Here is a 22,939-nt window from a genome sequence, read left to right on the forward strand (position 1 = left end):
ACCTAAAACATCTACTAATCGCTACACTCCGCGATAAGTCGAAGTAAAATCTTCTAATTGACTAACATGTGCTCGTATATAACTCTGTCAACATTTAGATTACTTTAGATATACACAAACAAATATCCTAAACTACTCCAGACTAACACAACACAATGATTCACAAACTACACCCGATTAAACCCAACGGAGAATCATAAACTACCTCAGACCAAACCATCACGGTGTCTCTATCCACTACAGACTTATTTAGCACAAAGCGTCATTTTTTTCAAGCAAACCCGACAAGATAATTATGTGAAGTCATAGCATAGCTCGTGTGACCTCATGAATAACGCATGTTCCCAAATTACCTGTCACGTGTAACGGATTCCCCAGAGCTTGGCGGTCAAATGTTCAGCCAATCTACGTTGTCAGCATTACGTGTGCGAGTTAAGAGGTACAATGCCGATATAATGTATGAAAGATAATCTTACATATTCATGTCGTTTAATTATTTAAGAAACATGATGACAAATTCAATTAGCTTAAATTGTTGCACGTGTCTCTAAGTCAGCTATAATGGAAGGTTACAAGGTTTCCTGGAATGCTGTTTGTCGGCATTCACACCAAATCTAACAAATCGTATATATAACGTTATGTTTTCTTCCATATATATCTTTCTTCTTCAATAATAATGATTTAACCGTAGAAATATATGTTACTACACAACCAACAGCTAGAACATTTTGGAAAAGGTTTCCGAATGAATTTATCGTCACGAAACCCAGTACTATTACACACTGGCTGAACATATTTTCATTAAAATACACACGGATAAGTGTGTTCTCTTCTTTAAAAGAACATATAATCAACGTAAATATTTCAATGTTTAATGCATATTTCATTCACTTTCATACAATGTTAACACTCCACTAAAATTAAGCACCACTCGTACACGCTGCCGTTACATGTATAAAAACCAAAGTCGGGGGGAATTGACGCCCTGTTTCACTGATGTCACTTTTTGTCACTTGGGACCTGTACGATCGTCACTGGGATATGGGAATGGTGCAGTATGTAATCACTGGTGCTCCCCAGGAATGTCCGTCGAATTGTGCCCAGACCACGACTTCCGGTGACGATGTAGTCCACATCCTGTTCCTTGGCCGTGCGTACGACTGCCTCCCCTGGTTCCCCTGTAGCCCGGATTACCTTTCCGTCCACCTGTCACAAGTCAGTTTCAGTTTCTGAACGAGTAAGACTGGCATTTTGTGTTTATTTTATTTAAGAGGTATGTTTTGAATAGAAATAAAAGTACAATTGATACGGATAGTATTTCAAAGCTTACATACAAAAGCCATTTCACCAACTTTCATCTTCCACAGCTCATTTAGTTCCAGTTTGATATGGTAAATGGTCATTGAATATGTGCATGCTTCTAGAAAGCTGTTTTGAAGATATCTTAATACGACTTAAAATAACTATATTGACGGTGTATTCATTTTTTCTGTGATTCTTTTTATAATTAGTTTAAAACAAATGCTACAACATGTACTACTACCAACTACATAATACAGGAAAGAAGTCAAATATATTGTCCTGCCTACTAAGTTAGACACAGGGACACAGCCACGTACCATAGCCCGTTTGAGCATCTCCGAAAACTTCGCCATTAGTAGCTTGATTCTGTTCTCCTCCTCTGAGATCATCCTCTGTACAAGGTTTGCGTCTAGGGACATCACAGCTGTGACAGAAACACAAAATAAGGATCATAACAGCTGTGACAGAAACACAAAATTACGATCATAACAGCTGTGACATAAACAAAAAATTACGATCATAACAGCTGTGACATAAACACAAAATTACGATCATAACAGCTGTGACAGAAACACAAAGTCAAGGACATCACAGCTATGACAGGAACACAAAATTAGGCACATCACAGCTGTGATGGAAACACAAAGTCAAGGACATTACAGCTGTGACAGAAACACAAAATTTGGCACATCACAGCTGTGACGGAAACACAAAGTCAAGGACATCACAGATGTGACAGGAACACAAAATTTTGCACATCACAGCTGTGACGGAAACATAAAGTCAAGGACATCACAGCTGTGACAGGAACACAAAATTTGGCACATCACAGCTGTGACGGAAACACAAAGTCAAGGACATCACAGCTGTGACAGAAACACAAAATTTGGCACATCACAGCCGTGACGGAAACACAAAGTCAAGGACATCACAGATGTGACAGGAACACAAAATTTGGCACATCACAGCTGTGACGGAAACACAAAGTCAAGGACATCACAGCTATGACAGGAACACAAAATTAGGTACATCACAGCTGTGACGGAAACACAAAGTCAAGGATATCACAGCTATGTCAAGAACACAAAATTAGGCACATCACAGCTGTAACGGAAACACAAAGTCAAGGACATCACAGCTGTGACAGGAACACAAAATTTGGAACATCACAGCTGTGACAGAGACACAAAGTCAAGGATATCACAGCTGTGTCAAGCACACAAAATTTGGCACATCACAGCTGTGAAGGAAACACAAAGTCAAGGCTATCACAGCTATGTCAAGGACACAAAATTAGGCACATCACAGCTGTAAGGGAAACACAAAGTCAAGGATATCACAGCTATGTCAAGGACACAAAATTAGGCACATCACAGCTGTAACGGAAACACAAAATCAAGGACATCACAGCTATGACAGGAACACAAAATTTTGCACCTATCAGCTGTGACGGAAACACAAAGTCAAGGACATCACAGCTGTGACAGAAACACAAAGTCAAGGACATCACAGCTGTGACAGGTCCACAAAATCAGGGACATCACAGCTGTGACATGTCCACAAAATCAGGGACATCACAGCTGTGACAGGTCCACAAAATCAGGGACATTACAGCTGTGACAGGTCCACAAAATCAGGGACATTACAGCTGTGACAGGTCCACAAAATCAGGGACATCACAGCTGTGACATGTCCACAAAATCAGGGACATCACAGCTGTGACAGGTCCACAAAATCAAGGACACTACTGGTAAATAACTGCTTAGTTAGTGGATATCGAGGTTTAATGGCACTGCGTTAAACCGCCAAGTTAAAACAGGATTCGTTTATAAATCTGATTAAATTTTACCACCAACACAACAAAATCTGGAGAACTTGCTGAAAAACTATTTAATTGCTAATCCCATGAATATCGTCATAAGAGACAACTATTTTTTCCTGGGTTTTTTTAACAGGAATAGAAATTTGTCAGAGCAGGTTTTATAAATAAATTCTCAAGTCCAATACAAACCACACAGAACAACTACATCACTATAGCTACTTACGTGTGTGGACGAGGCCCTTGTAGTCACCTACGTGGCAAAGGATGACGTAGTTACCTCCCTTGTGACAGACGTCAATATACCCTGTTAAATATAGCATTCATGATTTAGAAATCTTTAAAATATCATAGTAAAACACATGTACTAACGGATATGAATTTTATGATACAGTTACAAATGAAAAAAACATAAACATAATCCATACTGTACATTTAAAGGTACCATACACAAAACAACTATACACACACTGTCAAGTTACATCTGCATCAGCAATAGTCTACTTAGAGTATTCTCCCTTCTATATAGAAAACGATTTTCCCTTCATTAGAGTTACTTCCCCTACTCATAAATTCAATATTTCTGGATAACAACGTTGGTAAATTGTAGGCTTTATTGTGTAAAGGTCCTGAGTTTGATTACTAAAGGGTGTCTGTTTTCTTTTTCTTATTTCTACTCTCAAATTCTAACAAGTATAATTCTTTCATGGAATACTTCATTTTAAAAGGACTAAAAAAATGTTTCAATATTATAGCAATGATTATTACATAGTCTAACTTTGTGTTATCCATTACAAGGATACCACACAAAAAAACAGCGCCTCGGTAAGCGATATAACGCTCCCAAATGGCTCTAATGGGTGTACACTGTAACACCAGAGTAAAACAATTCTTAATAATCTTAGCAATGACAATGCATCAAGGAATGATACAATTACAGTCCTAACAAATGTACCAGACATGAGAAAAACAGCGTTCCAGGATTTCTAATGCGGTTTCTAAGGTCACAGAAACAATATATCTGTTAGTTTTACGAAGGTCACACTGGAGGATACAGATAGCCTTAGCAAGGTGGCCTCCAAAAAGACATCGTCTCGGCAGGTCTAACAGTTTTTCTCATCGAGGGACAACTCCTTAGTAGTGTCAACAACGTAACAACAGATGATAATGCGCCTGTGATCTTTACAATAATAACGCCTTGGTAATCTTTACAGTCGTGAATTTTACCAGGAGAAGACAACTCCTTGGTGTTCGAAAAGACTTTATCCAGAAAACATCGTCAATACAATTGTAACACCAAAGGTACAACGCTTCTATATCCCATACCAGAGTGGTGAGGAGGGGACAACCCTTCAGTCGGCGACAACAGGTTTGGTTTAGTTTGGTTTAGTATTGTTTAACGTCCTATCAACAGCTATGGTCATTTAAGGACGCCCTTCCCTGTGTGCAAGATGCATGCGTGTAGTATATACGTGTGTGTATATTTTGGGAGGCTGCGATATGTTCGTGTTTGTCTCCTTGTGATAGCGCGGAACTGATGCCCACTTTACAGTGCTACCTCACTGAAACACACTGCCGAAGACACCCAGCAGGACACCCCAACCGGTCACAGTATACTGACAACGGGCGAACCAGTCGTTCCGCTCCTAAATTCCGGAGCGTTTACAGACTCTGGTATGTCTCGGCCAGGGAACAGAACCCAAAGCCTTCCTTACAGGGGCGAACGCTCAACTAAAGACTAAAGGTTAGGCATTGTCAAGGGAGACATTAGGGAGAAGAAAGTTGTTTAGAAAGAAGAGAAAAGATAATATCCCAAATTGAGTCGCCTCTTCCGATCATGCAATGGGGGCAGCAGATACAATTCTTACGCCCTACCTGCAAGGTGAAATGACTGTAAAACAGTAGCAACAAAGGAAACAAGGGTGTCATCAATATACATACCACACTAATAACCAAATCCTCAAAAAAAACGGCGTAATAGTGATAGTTATTAATATTTTTTTCATAATTTTGACATAAAAAACGATTTCTAGTCGATTGTGTTTGTTCAAGGTAATTTCTGATTTTGCCCAAATAAATCACAATCATGTACAACATTTTGATAAAATAATAATATTTATTTGGTACAAGTAACTTACTGATTCAGAGTGGTTTCTGATGCTAAAACGTTCTTTTAAATGAGAGCACCATTTGATTCAAGTTAATCGCAATTGTAAATCTACGAACATCCTTGAGTTTCTGAATGTTTTACTAGGGCCTTGTCTATTCTGTCCGCCATGATTCCCACGCGCCGTCACCACGGATTCTAGTTCGCTGACAAGTGTCGGTATAGATATATTCCGTCATGGTATGTTACTGGTTTGGCACTCTGGCATAGCGTTGGTATACCACAACATGCTGTGTGACCAATATGGCGTCAGTTTCCGTTAATCTGGCGCTTTTATAACCTGCCAATCGTATATATGCGACGATAGGAAGTACTCCGGCTTCTATCTAAAAGGTTCATATAATTCCTTAGTGTCTTTGGTTTTATAAACATTTAAATCAAACCGAACCCAACCAAATGATGCATTAAACGGTAACATTTTCTGACTTATTTTAAGAGAAGTTTCAAATGTATCCACCTCCCGAGTCTATGACGATTATTCCCAGACTAAAAAAAAAACTATCTAAGCGGTGCATGTCTTGCCAGATACGTTACTAAACAAAACACACATACGACAGGCTTTTATTATCGGTGAATACAAGTTTAAAGTGTCTTGGTACATTTGTATATTGACTAAGGGTATCTTGTATTGCATATAAATCCATCGACATTCATTCCGTAAGCATATATCTAGTATCGTGCATGAAACTCGGTATTCGTGGTTTGTCCGTTTGTTGTGGGAAAGTTTTTTAATAGCTTACATGATAAAACTGAAGTTTAACATTGTTGTACAATGTGTAAAATTTAAAGTGATTACCGAGTGAATTTGATTTTGCTGACGTAAACAGTTTTGCCGACCAGATACGTTATAAACAGATACGTTGTAAATGGTTCTATAATAGTAGCTTCTAACAATGATACTTTAGATTCTAGATTGAGTTTTGTTTCGCGGGGATTTTGATGGGAACAATGTATTTAGACCTTTTACAAACCGTACTTGCATCATCTGGCTCAGTTTTCAAGGGGGATACCTTTCAAGTCTTAGGAAATCTAAAGGCATGAATGCATTATGATGGTTAATTTGTATACGTTATTGTAGATGTTCAAATAAATTACACTATTATTAATATCAAAGAATTAGTTAGTGAAAAGCTATGAAAGAAAATGGAAAACAGGTAACGTATATTTTCACTTAGGTCACGTTTCTGTTTTGGTGCATGATTTTCCCAGATAAAATCGACTTGGTTATGTGAACATTTGAGATAGGTGTATATATTTGATAACACGTGATGATTACATCGATTTTAAGTTTGTTTTAGTGATAACGTTAAATAGCATGAGTATAACACTTGACCAATATAATATGTGACGTATCTGTTGGAATGGTAACGTATCGGTTTAAGTTTTGAATTTGAGTAACGATTGTGTGACAAAAAAAAAGTGACATGTACGCTAGCGTACAATCTTTTGACAGTATAAGTTAAGGCCGCCTTGATGTTTGATTACGTCTGGATCTATTGTGAAGTTGTTTTCAATATATAATCGTTTGTTATAAAGTTACTTGTTCAAATTGTGTAAACAGATACGTTACAAAAACAAATTATATCCTTGTTTTAATGCAACATACCATCATGATTTTTTTTCTACTCAAATATAGATCAAATTAATAGTAGTTAATCAAAATAAGTACAAATAACTTACCATTTCGATTGAAGATGCTGTAAAATTTGATTTGTATTTCTGGTTGGCAAGGTAACATATGATGCTCAACTTTAAAGACGAGACGAAATGGCTATTTTCATAATTATACGATCAGAAAAACATGTCAGCATTTGTCGCAGAAATGTCTGTCTTTATGACACAGTCTATCTTGGATTCGCGAACATGGTAAATTTGAAGAAGAAAAACATTTTGTTTTGAAGAAGAACTGGACCAATTATCTGTTTTACTGACGATGACCTGTTGGGAATGGACACTTCTGTTTTCAAAACTGGTGAATAGTAAACAGACCCCTTTCGGTTTATTATCCTACACATGTTACTCTTTTGGGAAAATATAACAAAATGTTCGCAATGCAAAGTTCATTTTCCATTTTTACATATGTATTCGCGCATAATAAGTGAGAATGAACGTTCAATGGTCGACCTTTTAGATAATTTGTCACATGCATATCTTCGACCGTCTTGCACGTCAACGCTAAACATCTGACAAATGGAGATTGAACGGCATTTTTTAAATTTTCATGCCGGTACTATTATTAAAAAAAAAAAAAAATTGAACGCAAATCGGCGACATCTATATTGCAAGGGCTTCATGTTTAATATGGATGTAACCGATTTGCGTTCATACCGGCATGAAAATTTCGAAAACGCCGTTCAATCCATATATTTAGATTTTTACTATAGAACAATTGTTTTATTTCATTTATTTGTTCTGAAATTATTAACTTATTTACTGCGTTTTGTATTTGCGTCGTCCTTTAAACAACACTGGCGGAACATAAACCAGCATTGGATCGTCAGTCCATTGTACTGATTTTTGTATGTATACAATGTACCAAAGTACACACGAAGAAAACAATGTACGTGCATTGACGGCTTAGTCAGCGCCAGGCCTCAGATTAATGAGTTTAGATGACGAGATGTCCGTCGCACAGACCCAATATTTAAGATTCGTTGTGTTACAAGATATTTCATAACTGTTTTAATTAGAAAAATGCAAATACAAAATGTAATGTAACTTGTCCTCTTCTTGTCAAAATATGCTTGAACTGTGTTGAAGACTATGGTGACGTTATCTTGTATTATGACGTCATATTGCATTTTGTTCACAGGGTGGCGAATTTAGGTGCATGGCGAACTTGACCTCACTAGCGTCATATTTTTATTTTAAGAACGGTGTGTGTGGGGGGGGGGGGGGGGGGGGTCGAAAAGTCTGACTAGTCAGTCAACAATCCTATTATCGGACAATACCATCTTCAATCTACGAGCGAAGAGGCTACAACCTTGGCGGTAACAGGCGTGTAACTACTACTTCCACATTTCGAGGGCCAGCAACTCCGCGACTCCAAGATTGTATCATGGCCACTTTGTACCACTGAGGGGTATACAAACAGAGCTAGCGTATTTAGGAGAGTAGCTTCATTATGAACTGCAATGAATGTTCTATAAACATCAGGCAAATTACGACAATATTGCATTATACATGATGATTAAATGCAAGTTCCGAAGGGTGTTAAGGAATTACTGTTCATAAAACGCCTAAGTCTCGTTCAACCAGACGCTGGATCACTTGTTATTCTTTGTCCGGCGGAGCTTGCGCAGACAACAAGGGCCTGGTTGAACGAGACTAGAAAACGTCTATACATTATTTTTCTTGGAACAATCCAATGCTTTTAAGTTGAAATTGTGAAATGTGTATTATACAGCACTGAAAAATACACGAAATAATCAACTACTAGGCATGATGTAATTGTCACCCTAGAAAAATATTAGCCGCTTCCTACCGACTCAGCTAGGGAGAATTTCTCTGACTAGCAAGCCAGAGGTCAAAGGTTCGACTCCTGACGGAGTCATTGAAAAAATAATGGCATCTGTTACAATGGCGCCCACGTAGGGACCCGGTTACCATTAACAAATAAATTCAACGATTCTTTCACAAAAACTGCTATGACCCCTGGAAAATACGGGACGAGTTCTTATTTGGAGAATATGTCGCCCTGGTGAAATACTAGCCGCTTCCGTAACCTACTCGACTAGAGAGAATTTCTCTTTGGCTCATTCGGTAAACCGCAAGACTATATCTAGTAAGCCAGAGGTTACGGGTTCGACTCCTGGCAGAGGTATTGAAAATAATAACGACATGTGTAACACTATGAAAAGTGATCAAACTTAACAGTCTTATTACAATCAGATTTCTCTTGTACTTAGGAATGGAAACGAAGTACGTAAATGCCTTAATGTTACATTTATTGCTAAGTTTTGTTTAAATAACAGTGGATAAGTATCAACTCTCCACTCTGAAGAGTAGGTACATCATATCGGTCGTAACCCTTGGCTAGCGAAGATGATCAAAACCCAGGCGCCTGTGGAATGCGTTTTTTTTCTACATGTATAATGTAATATCCACACAGCCAGAGACCTGTGGTATGTGATTTTGACCCAGACAACTCTAACATGCTGTATAAAACACGAACCTGACCAGACACGAGTTTTACACACCCACACCGGTACGGTGGTACTCAAGTAGGACGGTTTATCTACACTAGTATTACACGGTCATCTTTACAAGTAAGGCAGATGTGACAGATAATGTACAGTTCGATGTATGTAGGGCGATTTAAAACGAATATTTAGATAGGTCATATTATAAAACAGATCTTATAAACCTGACAAAACACTACATATGTATAAATGTATCAGTATGAGTGACACACAGACCTGTCTCTGTCTTTAAACTCTGTGTAGTTTAAACCTCGCTCCCCTGGCCGGTATTTACACACATATGTGTTGTACATGTAATCACATGAGTAACACAAACCGTCTACTACAGGCTAAATGCACGTACACATAATTTCTCAACTCACAATTAAAAGCATACTCAGCATTTTCACTGCCGTCCATCGCTATGAGAACTTTCTTTAGACTGTTGGTAGTTTGTTCGGCCATGTTGGTCAGAAGTCCGAAAACAATACACAACAGCGTGGAGTACCGGAGTATACGTTAATAATGTTTGTGTATTTAGGCTTAGCACGTCATCATAATATGCATCATGCTACGTCACCGTAATGTGCATACTACCGTTATCAATTATATTTTTTATAAAAACTGTCTAAATATTGAGCCGGACATAAGTCATAATGACATCCTCTACAACAGAAAAGTTTAGTATAATTAGTTCGTATCACAGGAGCTCGGGTTCTGGAATATATGTGATATATTATAGCACCTCTCTAGATATCGCACCTCCTTTATACTCTTTATGATTTATAAGTATAAGGAGGTGTGATATTTAGAGGGGTGCGATAATATATCACATATATTCCAGAACTGGAGCACCTGTGATTTGTATCAGCAATAAAGGGACACCACACAGTAGAAATCTGACTGACATGATGGTGAACACCCACTAATTATAATTATATTCTGATATTACTAATCAATATGTACTTTTGAACAGTTTAGATATGTGATGTATGGAACCAGATATTCAAAATATATCAGCTTCCCCAACTTTCTCTTATGCGGAGGAAGAGAACCATGTTTCTCCCATAAAATGTAGGTATATTATTAAATGTGCAGGTACGGGGTGGGGGATATATAATTTGCCGGTTCAATCAATACCTGCTACATGTAACAAGAGCAGATAACTCTGCAATACGCAAAGACGGAATATCTCTCAGTCTGTAATTACGGTGTACACGGTGACAACATGTCAATAAACATATAGTCCAGCTACTAGCAAGTAACATGCACTTATATCATGAGCATAATTGTTTTAAGGATGTACTCTTCTTAGGTTTCAATCACGTTCAAGTCTCGTTTTGATCTGGTGTAACGGGGTTTTGTAATATTTAACAAATTATGATAAAGTTTATTAGCAAACACGCATCTGAAAAAATATGTCAAAAAACTAGATGCCTGTTGTTTGTAGAACTTTTTTTACAAGAATTTAAAAAAAATTACCAATTCGGCGGCCATTTTGAAAATGTGTTAAGTCTTTTATAAATACTGGTTTATGACATTACATGTCGGAACTGAGTTAATTGAATTGTGATAGTTTTTAAATATTTCATAAACAGTGCGATTGTTCTCTTAACGTGTCTAATTAGTCATTTTGGCTGGACACGTCTTATGATAAAATGTTGATACATTTTTGTATGTAGTGTGATTTTATGAATATTATGTGTTTGACATGAAATAAAATACTTTGAACTTTGAACTTTTGAACTTTGTAATTTTAAAAAGCGGTCTAAACAAATTGCTATAAAATAATTTTGACTTGATGCAAAAAAGTGTGAGCAATAAATAATATCATGATTAAGAGAAGAAAAGGAAACTTTCTATTGATAAAGTAGCTAGTATTTTGAAGATTATTAAGTAGTTGTGTTATTTCAACAAATTTGATTAAAGCTGGTGAGGTGCATAAAAATATAGTGACTGAATAGTCTTGCTTGTTTTCACACAGGGAATTTTCCTCTGATCCGTCAACCTATGATATCACACGAGATCCCTTAAACAATGGTGAACAAATGTGTTTACCACATACACACGTGTACGAGGAACCAACATTATATGCCTTTACTTGTACGTACGGATGTATATATAATTGCGAAGTTTTGACGTTATTCCGTCTTTGCGTATTGCAGAGTTATCTTCTCTTGGGAGCAGGTATTGATTGAGAAAACGACGTAATTTTCTCACACAGACCAATGACGTAACAATCAATAAACTCTGCAATACGCAAAGAGGGAATAAATGTGTCTGGCAATACGTACAACGAGGGAGATACTCTACATTTGTATATATAATTATGTTAACAAGTAGAGTACATTAGTAATTATTAACACACCTTATTTTCTTAAGTTCCGGTATTTTTCTTCTGAAAATGAAATCCGGAACATTATGACATCATTTTATATCCAACTTTGAAAGCGTCCCCATTCCATACGCAACGATGAAAATGGACCCAGAAAATGATGACATCTTTCCATGTCCAATTTTCTTAATAATATTCTACTCTCTGAAAAAATAGCGATAACAAACTTCATTGTCAAATGCAAGATGTCTGCTTGGTGATCATCAGTTTCCCTATCAAGCTAAAAATAATAATAACGAGATCCTTCTTATTTTTTTATTCGAAAGAGATCCCTTCAGTACCTTTCGAAAAAATATTTGACTGTCATGAAATCAAATATGGACGCCTGGCAGCCATCTTGTTCTTCAGGTCAGTCTTGAAACAAAACGTATACAACTTAAGGTCAAGGTTAATCTAGAGATGATATTTGAGTAAACGATCCGTCAAGAACGCCTTAAACAGTCCATTTTCTGTGGTGGGGGATAGTAATAATACTTAAGCAATGGAGACTATCACTTGTTATCTAACTTATGCATATCCATTTGGTTAACTTTTCAACGGTGTCCATTTTCAACATGTAGAGAAAAATATGAATTATGTTCTATTTCCCAAGCCCCACGCCCCCAAAACGACCTCGTTTCCATCTTCCGTAACGTTCAAATTCATTGTAGCACTGCCTTTTCACTCTCGTTGTAATATTCCAATATTTCCGTCTGATTGACTTGTTTTAAAATAATATTTATGTGTAAATTATTCGAATTTTCAGAAACAATTTTCAATTTCTTAAGCTCTAATTTAGATTCCTCTTTTTACAATTATCAGAAAATCATTTGTTTCGATGCTACAGGGGGAACGTGATTCAATTATAGTTTTAAAATTACACATTATACTCGCGAAACTTAACAACAGTTCTTCCTGGTATTTCTTGTGACGACTTGGCAAGATAAGTAATTAATAAAACAATCAAGATAATTTGTTCATAATTTCATTTGTTTCTATTTTGACTTGTTATATATTGGTTTGTTCGATAACAATCACCGATTTTAATCTTACATATTTGTATTATTTTCCATTTCTTTTCATTCATATCAAAGCCAATTCATGCTTTCATATCGAGGTTAATCCTATATATTTTTGCAGTTGATTTAAAACCTACAGTAACATGTTATTGATCATGCGTTGATTTCTGTCATTCCTTGTCAAAATTACGATTTGTACTAGCTGTCCATAAATCTGTTCATTTTCCATGTAAACCTCATGTGGTAGGCGTGTATAAAAGACGATCTATTGTTAATTGCAAATCATGAAATTACTAATTTGGTTTAAAAAAAAAAAAAAATGTTTCCAATATTTTAATTGTTATAATAAAAAGTTTCTTCGTGCTATTTTGCAAGTCGTTATTTTCAGTCAAAGATGTCCAACCTAATGAAACGATCTGAGATTGGAAACGCGCAAAGGATAATTAATGGTAAGTGTAGCCCTTATCATAAAAATTAAACATCGCCAAAGTCAAATAACTGAGCAGGTCCACCTTGCCTGAGCCCCGTAATGTGTGTAAATCGGTGTGAAATGTATTATTTTCACTTTAATTGACTAATAACTACGTACGTAGGAGAGAAGTTCGGGGGTTAAAATTACTACGTTTTAACATTGGGATGCGACTGATGAACATCGCTAATTAAACTCACATTTGAGCCGTAATGCAACGGTCTGCTAGAGCGCGGATCAGACCCCCCGACCGCGAGGGGGACCGCGGGAACGAGACGGGAACTGACTGCTCTAAATTTATGGCTTTAGAATTACCTCACACAAAACAATAGACGGGGGCTGGTCACTACATCCCCAGATTTTGGCCAATCTCGGCCACTTGATCATCTTGAGCAGATAGTGAAGCAGCATCACTGTGTAGCATTGAGAGAAAATTGAAACTTTATAAAAATTTCCAAACTGGAGATGGACCGTGGAAGTCGGGATGTCCAAAAGGACATTGAAAGTAAGGAGGAAGCACTAGACAGAAGTTATACCGACTTATCCGATGAAAGTGACGATGATGGACCTATTGACCTAACGATGGAGTGTGTCTCTGTGAAAGAGGAACCAAGCTCAGATTCACAGGAAACTAAGACGGCACGGAACACTGATGGACGATACAAGCGGAGGAAGGTGTGTGATGTCCGGATTTCTCGCCAACTGTGTGAAGTGAGTGAGGAGACCAAGAGAAGGACGGCCAATATTCAGGAACGCCATCGTATGCAGAGGATGAGCTCAGCACTGCAGCAACTCAAAGACAGTTTACCCGACGAATTCAAACTGTACAACAAGAAACTGTCAAAGATCCGGACATTACGCATAGCTATTGGGTACATTCGAGCCTTGGAATCAATGTTGAAGTCAGCCCCAACACCTGTAAAACGTGAACAGTTTCCTATCGGTACCCCGAGGGTTCCCGGACCTAATGAAGCCTACCTAGCTGCTCTCGGGACGTGTACCCCGCTTCCCTTTCCGACTCCAGGCACAAATGACGCCGTGGAAACTCTGTACACTCACCCCGCCATGTATTCTGCCTATTTTCCCAGTTCTCCGTACTGGAATACAGAAGGTCTACAATCTCCGGCTACCTGTATGATGCCGCTGCCATTATGCTACGAAACGCCAAACTACCCAACACCAAACGTGACCCCGGCTTCCGCTACACCGAGATTCACACCTATCCAAGGCAAACACCCGTCTCACAGGTCGGACGGAGGATCACATCGTCTGTCCAGTGTTGCTAAGAGACTTGTCCGTTCGTCTGTGTATCCTTCTCCTTTCGGTGACGGACGTAATGCTAATGAACTAAATACAAGTTTTCTGAGTGCCGGGAGCGAAGAGGTGACGGAGCCGGATGACGATGGAGGGAGAGAGCGGTTTTCCAATGACTGCTGTTTCTCCATAGAAGGCGTTTATCCACTTCCCCCAGACGACACCCCACTTAATCAACACAAGGACCGGACTGGGTACGCCGGACGCTGAAGGTACACCGGACACTGACTAGGTAAGACATTTTGTGTCATGTAGTTATTTATTGTGGTGGTTTTAGTAAATATTTAAATATAATTTATGCAGCGATTTTTTTTCAAATTTTCAAATGACAAATTATTTCATTAGATGTATTTGAAAAAAAGCTTGTAAACAAGCACACTACATAGTAAATTTGTCACGTTATTATGTTGATGATGGTTTGTATTCCAAAACAATTACCATATACGCAATGTATGTAAACAGTTGGCAGCCCGTAAACTCTCTCCTCACTATGCATATTTCGCTCCTAAATTCTTTTACTTATTTTCCGGATCATTCGTCTGCTTTCCCCTCTTCATCACCACTCGTCACCAACTGCCTATTCCGTCTTTTCGTATTACAGAGTTATCTGCTCTTAAGAGCAAGTATTGATAGTTACGTCGTTTGTTTGTGAGAGTAACGTTATCAATTTTTGAGAAAACGACGTAATTTTCTCACACAAACCAATGACGTAACAATCAAAACCTGCTCCCAAGAGAAGATAACTCTGCAATACGCAAAGACGTAATATGTTCAACATACATATAAACGAGTTTCACCGTCGTTCTGTCACCATTGGGTTGTTGTTACTGTTGTCATCGTCGTTGTTGTCGTTATCTAGCTGTGGAACAAGCGTGATACGCTAAAGTTTAATTAAACGTAAACGTTTAAGCTAATTTACTGTCAAAAAGACTGAAATTAAAAACAATTTTTGCTTTGGTTAAAGATTTTTAATTATCATTTAATGACAACAAACACGAAACGTATTTGCAGATTTTCACATAGTTCTCAAAACACTCATTTGGAAAACGTTAATAAGTGTTGAAGATAACCAGGCTTAGAGCAACCGTGCCATGGCCATTACATATAACGACAATTTACTCAGTATAGTTATCTTTTTTTATAGATATTTACCGTAATTAATGATTTCTTATTTTTTTGGAGATTTTGAACGCAAACTCCCTAGGCGTATGGCAAGCAAATTTAGCATTAATGTTCAAGGAGCATTGTCGATCCAGTATTTTATAGACTTATATAAGATATAACAATCAGATATATTACATACCATATAAAATATCTTGCGCTAATTTGTGAGATATTTTGTATAATGTATAAGATATCGTTTTATTGTATTAGAAGGTATCTAATAACAAAAATATAATGTATATCTTATAATATATAAAATGTCGTTTAACTTTTATAAAACAACTCGAATGGGACTATTCTAAAGGTATCTTGTACACGATGTGATTTATAGGATATCTCATAAAGAAATTATACATTTGTATAGGTTATTTCATGTACGATAACGAGATTGTCAGGGACTGAACGTTAGATATTTGCTGAAGCTTAACTGCAACCGAAGATTTATAAATAGTTACACAATGTACTCTAGTATACGCGTTTAGATATGTCGACCAATACTTACCTTACAAATATTGAATCTAAAAGTCTTCAATAAACAAGCGTAAATCGTCACCGCCTGAAATCTTACGACTTGCTCTGAGTTTAATTTTCCGAAATGTATTTGGTAAGGGTTCATTAGTTTTAAAATAAAATTTCGTCCTTTTTAAGGTATTTCATCAACGTATTAATATAAGATGTCTTATAAAGAAAGTGATGAATCAGTGTGATTATCATTTATAAAACATCTTGTATACATATAAGCATTCATGTATATGTACAATATATGTATATTATGTTGTGATATGTAAATTTTCATGTTCCTGTCTTGATAAAGGAGCAGATCGTCCTTGAAATTTTACAAAATGTCTTTGTCTGCACTGTCGTTATTTCTTCTTTGCCCATACATATATGTTATGTATAATATATAAATTCCAAAAGTAATAGTGCGTGTTCGGTCTGTTTAGTTCAACTTTGCAAATGGTATTTGTGAAAATGAATCCATGCTCCCCGAATTTCCAAGATTTTTTTTTTAATTAGATCTTAGAAAATCTTGAAAAACTTAATATAAGAATGTTCAATCGAGTTAACAATCGGTTTAAATTGTCACGGCTTCTTAGTTTTTTAGAACTTATTACTAGTAAACAAGACCCGCGTGTTGATAAGTGCATGTCTTCCAGTCGTAAACAAGCTACTGTACAAACAATAAGAACACTTGAAGGTAGATAAGGTGGCTTTCTGATCACTGATATTCACTTACTATAATCACTTATCAATATTTCAGTATATTATTTCATTTAGATACAATGTTCTGTTTTAAGTAATATGTAAAATGTAGTGATATATATATATATGTTGTGTTAATTGTATTAGTACCTAGATTTGTTATATAAGTTAATGTAAATTTCGTAAAATTGTTAGTTTCCGTTCGTTATTTTATCGTGACGTAACAGAAATCATTACATAAGATCATAAACATAATAACATATAAATGTACTTGTTAGACACATCAGACCCAACCTAAAAAATGCATTAATCATTAAAATACAAGTACCTAAAACCTGATTGTTTAAACAATCCTGTATTAATTATTCATATCTAGGAATTTGTTATTTACCAAGAATTTCTGATATTAAAAATTGTTTGTAGGCAGTGACCACAGAACGGTTTTTTTACACGTTGTCATTAGATAGCAATTCCGTGGGCAAAGACAACGCCATTTAACATGTGTTAATAAATAAACCCCGCCCATGTCATTAATTACATGTGCAATAACAATGACACATTCTGCAAATCGACACAAATTTGTTTTAAATACACTCATTTCGACATTTCGCATTTTTTCAAATTAATTTGATAGTTGACTTAAAAAGTGAAAACGATGAAATTTAAGTTCTATGATATAAAGTAAAGTTTTATAACTGATAATTTAACTGTTGGAATTCTGTATAACTGCCATAATGCTTGAATACGTAAGAGTAAAGAGAAACGGAAGATAAGGAATTACGTTCATAAAAATTCAATGTTTATCTTTTGCCGAAATCGTTATACAACATCTGTAAGTGCAAATCGGATTAATCCCGTTGCTAAACGTCGATTATTTAGTCTTTATTTCAGAAGTTAAATGTTGATTAAAATCTGTATGGTTAATTGCTATGATAAATAGACTTAATTAACGTATGATCCTTAGATCGTCTTGTTAGTCGATAACAGATGTCTCCCTCAGAACTTCCGGCGATTCCCAATCACGCGTGCACAAGTGGCGATTAATTAGTGATTTCACGCTAATGGTTCCCCTCACACTATTCTGTGACTGTCTCAATCACTTAAGTGAATCCATCTATCTAACCTTCCGCCCCACGGGACGTCAGGCCTCCTGATTCCGGAATGATGAAATGATCGTTTAATTGGGGGTCATAAAATGATTGAGTTCGCCTTGTTACTCGCCCTACGGGAGGGGGAGTATAATAGATGCTATCCGGTTGTGTGATGGTGTGAGAAAACGACTAATGAAGGATGATAGGTTCTAGACAGGGACTACAAGCTTGCTCCTTTACATCTCTGCTCTATATATTAGCGAACCAGCGAAAATAAATGGTTTTCCGTTAGTCTTTTGTATTTGTATTCTTTAAAGATTTTATCAAACACGCCACCAATAAAACACCTAACAGTAAACCTTTCTCTGATCTAAAATGCTCCTTTCTTTCACACTAGTGGGGAAGAAGACTTAATGCGTTTATCGTTTTATTGGGTATGAGGGACATTCATGGTGTGGTGTGGGAGAGTTGTACTTGCCAATAAAGACATTCCGTCTACTTCAGTGCAACTTTTCACATTTTCGAACTCGGTATTAAATCAAATGGTTGCGATTAGCTAGTTTACTAGTTATCAACATTTTTTACATTTATAACAGCATCATTTGAAAAATATCGTTTTGAAAAATAAGAAGAGAAAGAATATAGGAATAAGCATGCATTTGGTTGCTAGATATTAATAAACATACACATCTATGTTTCTTATTTGCAGATACGGTGCCCGGCACCAAGAAATTTCTCAATCTTTTTTAAAATAAATATTTCATTGATAAATGCTTTTTCATTGTGACCGCTGCCGCTGTGATTGTAGTGCGCTACCAACCAACAGACGAATACGAAACGCTGTAATTTTTGTTTAAAACACGGTTTTTACAAAATATTAAATTACATGTGAAAAAATGACAACTTCGAAATTTCGGTCGTTTTAACCAGTTTTAAATGTTCATAGAATGGCGTCGTGACTTATAAGGCAGACATTTAATACAATGCGTGTATGTTGTCAGAACCTTGTACATTGTGGATTGACGTTAAAATGTATTTCTCCTCGTAAATCATGTGTTTCAAACAAATATTCATTTATCACATGATCGGCCCGTTATCCAGTGAATTCGCCCGTGCAATATTTTTACATATGTCACTAGTGTTATATACCCTGGAGCGTCTTCATTGGTTGTGCCAGTCAGAAATCGATTGTAACGTCATGATATGGACAATGACGTGACGTCATAAATTGTGAATGGTGCAACAAAATGGCTTTCTCCGTTTGATTAAGCCCTCTACATTTTGTTTTTAAAACCTGTCAAAATGTAAGTTTTCTGAGTTATGTGATAAAAAATTATCTTAAAATTGTTTTCATTTCATATGAGCTTTTATGAAACTCGTCTTGAAGTTTAAATTTTTGCTCGCCATGGCTCGCAAAAATAAAAACTCCTAAGACTCGCTTCATAAAATCTCATATGAAATGAAAACCCCATTTAAGATCCTATATTTATTACATAATGTACTGTGTTATCCAGTAAATATACCCATGTCATATTTTTTGCGTATTAACCCATGTAATATGACCTATCATCCCTGTGATTGGTTGTGAGTTTCAATTGTTTCAATTGTGACGTCACGCTAGGACAAGTAAATGACGTTACAGACTTGCGCACTGGAGTCAAAATGGCGGCTATTTACATTTCAAGGTTGCATGAAATTGTCGTTTTACACGAATAGATGCCACAAATCTTGGTTATGTGATAAAACGGATCTTAAACTCGTTTCCATTTCATATCAAATTTATGAAACTCGTCACGATTTTTTTCATTTTAGCTCGCCATTTTAGTTCTCTTAATTGAAAAATTCTTAGACTCGTTTCATAAATCTCATATGAAATGGAAACTCATGTAAGATTCTATATATATAATACGGTAGCGCACCACAACCTAAACCCTTTTATTTAACTTCCCGATCTCGTCTATTTTTAAGGATGGTTTTAACAGATATTGTTTCATATTTCTTTTTTTAAATAATATACAAAATAACATGTTTTTGCTTTGTTTTCCACAGTCAGAGCTAGCCGAGAGACAGAGTTGTCTAGACAAAAGGCGGACTTCCCCTGATGTAAACGTTTTTCTGATATCGGACACGGATATGTCAGTGATCCAACTCCCACAGCCAGACATTGTGGGGGAGATATTCACAGACGTTGTTTGGGAGATATTCACAGACGTACATTGTAGGAACACCGTGTGGAGCTGTACATCAGTGACGAACTATACGAGAAGACAATGCTCGTGTTACTTTTACAGAGTTAACGGACTCGTATGTGAAATGTTTGTGAGTTATTGTACAAAGCTGATTTCGGGTAATAAAATATGTGTAACGGTATCAGACGAGTCATTTGGTGTATTTCTCTACTTGTACACTTCTTAGCAGAGCCATGGGAGGCAACTCGTATACATATATAGTATAATTTTAAAATCATACTGTGTCAGTTTTGAGCTAATTTCCAGTTTATATATATATTATTGTCTATTCATGATTCTTCTTGACAAGAGAGTTAAAGTTTAATTAGTACTCCTTGACCAGGACCTATTGTGGATTCTCAGCCTTTTCGACAATTTAAAACTGGGAATAATTGAACGCATGAAATGAGATTTTCTGATAGTATTTATTTCGATTTGTTCGAAGTACTTCGAAATCTAGCCATCTTCGATCCCTCCACAAGATCAGATTACAACTTCCGGTTCGGTTTGTTGCGACCTAGTCCTTAACGTTTTAGGTACAAACATATAAAGATAAAATAATTGTAAGGAAGTGGGCTGACAGGTCCGATTGAGGTAATTTGTTGCAAATTTTCACAATCGAAACCGACACGATTGGGTTCAGTTGTATAGTCTCGATCGTGATTGGATTTGAGAGACACCAGTTGTTACGGTGACGCCCAGATGTGTTATAAAACTGTGCACTTACTCTATTTCCTGATTTTAAACAAAGAAAACTTCTGTAAAGTACTCAAATATTGCTGGTAGGACAGAGCGAATACATTTCTCTGTTTAAAATATATGTTGGATAAGAGGAATCATAAACAACGTACATTTGTACATAAAAAGCCTTTGTCGAACCAGAGTATAGGTTCAGGACAGAATATTTTACCACGATGAACAAGGTAATTTTTCGACATGCTGTTTTATTCTGCAAATTTTATGAGCACAGAAACATGATCTCATTGGTGTTCAATGAGCGGAACTCTGGTACGTTTTCGTTTCGCGTGTGTCCTGACTATTAAACTATGTATTTCACATCTAAAAGACAAATTGTTGAGTTCCCTTGTTTTAATCGAGACTATTCCCATTAAACACATGATGTATCGTGTTGGGTTTGGTTCTGGTGACCCTGTGAATGACATTACCGCCGTATGACCTGTTAGATTGAAATGGTGTATCATATTCTGTAGTCTAAATATCGTCTTACAAATTAGCGTGCCGGAAACCTATGATTTAGCATTGTGATGTATAAATGTACTACACATCTCCAGTGGTTCGTATTTCCTAAACAAAAGACTTAACGTGCGCTTTATCGTAAGTGACCATTTCTTCACATAGTGTTTACCTTGATACGGATTGATTAACCGGAGATATACGGGTACAGGTATCAAATTTAAATGAAAAAGAAATAAAAAATACAAATTAATGCTTTTCTCATTATTAGGAATATCCAAATTTTGAATAATTATGTGAGTTTTAAATAAATAGAGAAAATATGTGGAATCAAGTATTTCCCCCATTTCCACGTATGCAAGTCTCCTGTGGGACATCCATATGAAATTACTGAATATAACTAGCGCGATTTCCCCCTTGCCCCGATATTAGACTAGATACATTTTGCAATGTACATGTAGATGATTGGTGTGGAACAATCCACATGTCCTCCTATAGTTTAGTCGTGTGACATCTTTTGGTTTTTCATAACAGAAATAAAAAAAAATAAAAAATAAAAATTGGTGGAAAACGTTCCCGTTTTTACCCATTTTGAGATGATTTATCTACTGTAAGTTATCTATCTAGAACATCAGTTTTGGCTGGATATGATAGTCTTTCACGCGAAGTGGACGAACGTTTCTCTGGCATTGTACTTAAAAATAGAAAATGACCTAAAAGTACATATTTCGGTTAAATAATGCTTTGTATGCTATAATATGTCGTCACTGCAGTTTTCATTAGTTTAAACATATTTTATTGACAACATATTGACAAAGGGATTAGTCGGTAAGTTTTTCCAACTTATCAATTGACTTCTCCCGTAATACAGACAAACATAATTATACACAATTGTCACATGATGGTAAGAAAATAAATATGTTATTAATGAATTGGATTCATTAGAGAGAGAGAGAGAGAGAGAGAGAGAGAGAGAGAGAGAGAGAGAGAGAGAGAGAGAGAGAGAGAGAGAGAGAGAGAGAGAGAGAGAGAGAGAGAGAGAGAGAGAGAGAGAGAGAGAGAGAGAGAGAGAGAGAGAGAGAGAGAGAGAGAGAGAGAGAGAGAGAGAGAGAGAGAGAGAGAGAGAGAGAGAGAGAGAGAGAGAGAGAGAGAGAGAGAGAGAGAGAGAGAGAGAGAGAGAGAGAGAGAGAGAGAGAGAGAGAGAGAGAGAGAGAGAGAGAGAGAGAGAGAGAGAGAGAGAGAGAGAGAGAGAGAGAGAGAGAGAGAGAGAGAGAGAGAGAGAGAGAGAGAGAGAGAGAGAGAGAGAGAGAGAGAGAGAGAGAGAGAGAGAGAGAGAGAGAGAGAGAGAGAGAGAGAGAGAGAGAGAGAGAGAGAGAGAGAGAGAGAGAGAGAGAGAGAGAGAGAGAGAGAGAGA

At 36.7% G+C, this 22,939-nt stretch overlaps 2 protein-coding genes across 2 annotated transcripts; one reads left to right on the plus strand and one right to left on the minus strand.

Annotated features, from left to right (window-relative positions):
• Nucleotides 1-476: 476 nt before the first annotated feature.
• On the minus strand, nt 477-10,031 carry LOC110456523 (universal stress protein YxiE-like). Its single transcript, XM_021507316.1, has 4 exons — nt 9,853-10,031; nt 3,348-3,428; nt 1,620-1,726; nt 477-1,206 (listed from the first exon to the last, which is right to left on the minus strand). The coding sequence occupies exons 1-4, from the start codon at nt 9,932-9,934 to the stop codon at nt 1,000-1,002; spliced, it is 477 nt and encodes a 158-aa protein (XP_021362991.1). The 5' UTR covers nt 9,935-10,031; the 3' UTR covers nt 477-999.
• A 3,706-nt stretch (nt 10,032-13,737) lies between these two features.
• On the plus strand, nt 13,738-20,463 carry LOC110456524. Its single transcript, XM_021507317.1, has 2 exons — nt 13,738-14,877; nt 20,153-20,463. The coding sequence occupies exon 1, from the start codon at nt 13,797-13,799 to the stop codon at nt 14,853-14,855; it is 1,059 nt and encodes a 352-aa protein (XP_021362992.1). The 5' UTR covers nt 13,738-13,796; the 3' UTR covers nt 14,856-14,877; nt 20,153-20,463.
• The last annotated feature ends 2,476 nt before the right edge of the window (nt 20,464-22,939 follow it).

This window comes from Mizuhopecten yessoensis, unplaced genomic scaffold, assembly GCF_002113885.1.
Source record: "Mizuhopecten yessoensis strain PY_sf001 unplaced genomic scaffold, ASM211388v2 scaffold8777, whole genome shotgun sequence".
In the NCBI taxonomy this organism is placed as follows: domain Eukaryota; kingdom Metazoa; phylum Mollusca; class Bivalvia; order Pectinida; family Pectinidae; genus Mizuhopecten; species Mizuhopecten yessoensis.

Excerpts from the sequence above, each read along its gene's own strand:
- LOC110456523 (XM_021507316.1), bottom strand. The coding sequence starts at position 9,934 with ATGGCCGAACAAACTACCAACAGTCTAAAGAAAGTTCTCATAGCGATG. Across the intron at positions 3,429-9,852 it reads TGCTGAGTATGCTTTTAATT|GGTATATTGACGTCTGTCAC; the intron begins GTGAGTTGAGAA and ends TATATTTAACAG. Across the intron at positions 1,727-3,347 it reads CAAGGGCCTCGTCCACACAC|CTGTGATGTCCCTAGACGCA; the intron begins GTAAGTAGCTAT and ends TTTCTGTCACAG.
- LOC110456524 (XM_021507317.1), top strand. The coding sequence starts at position 13,797 with ATGGACCGTGGAAGTCGGGATGTCCAAAAGGACATTGAAAGTAAGGAG.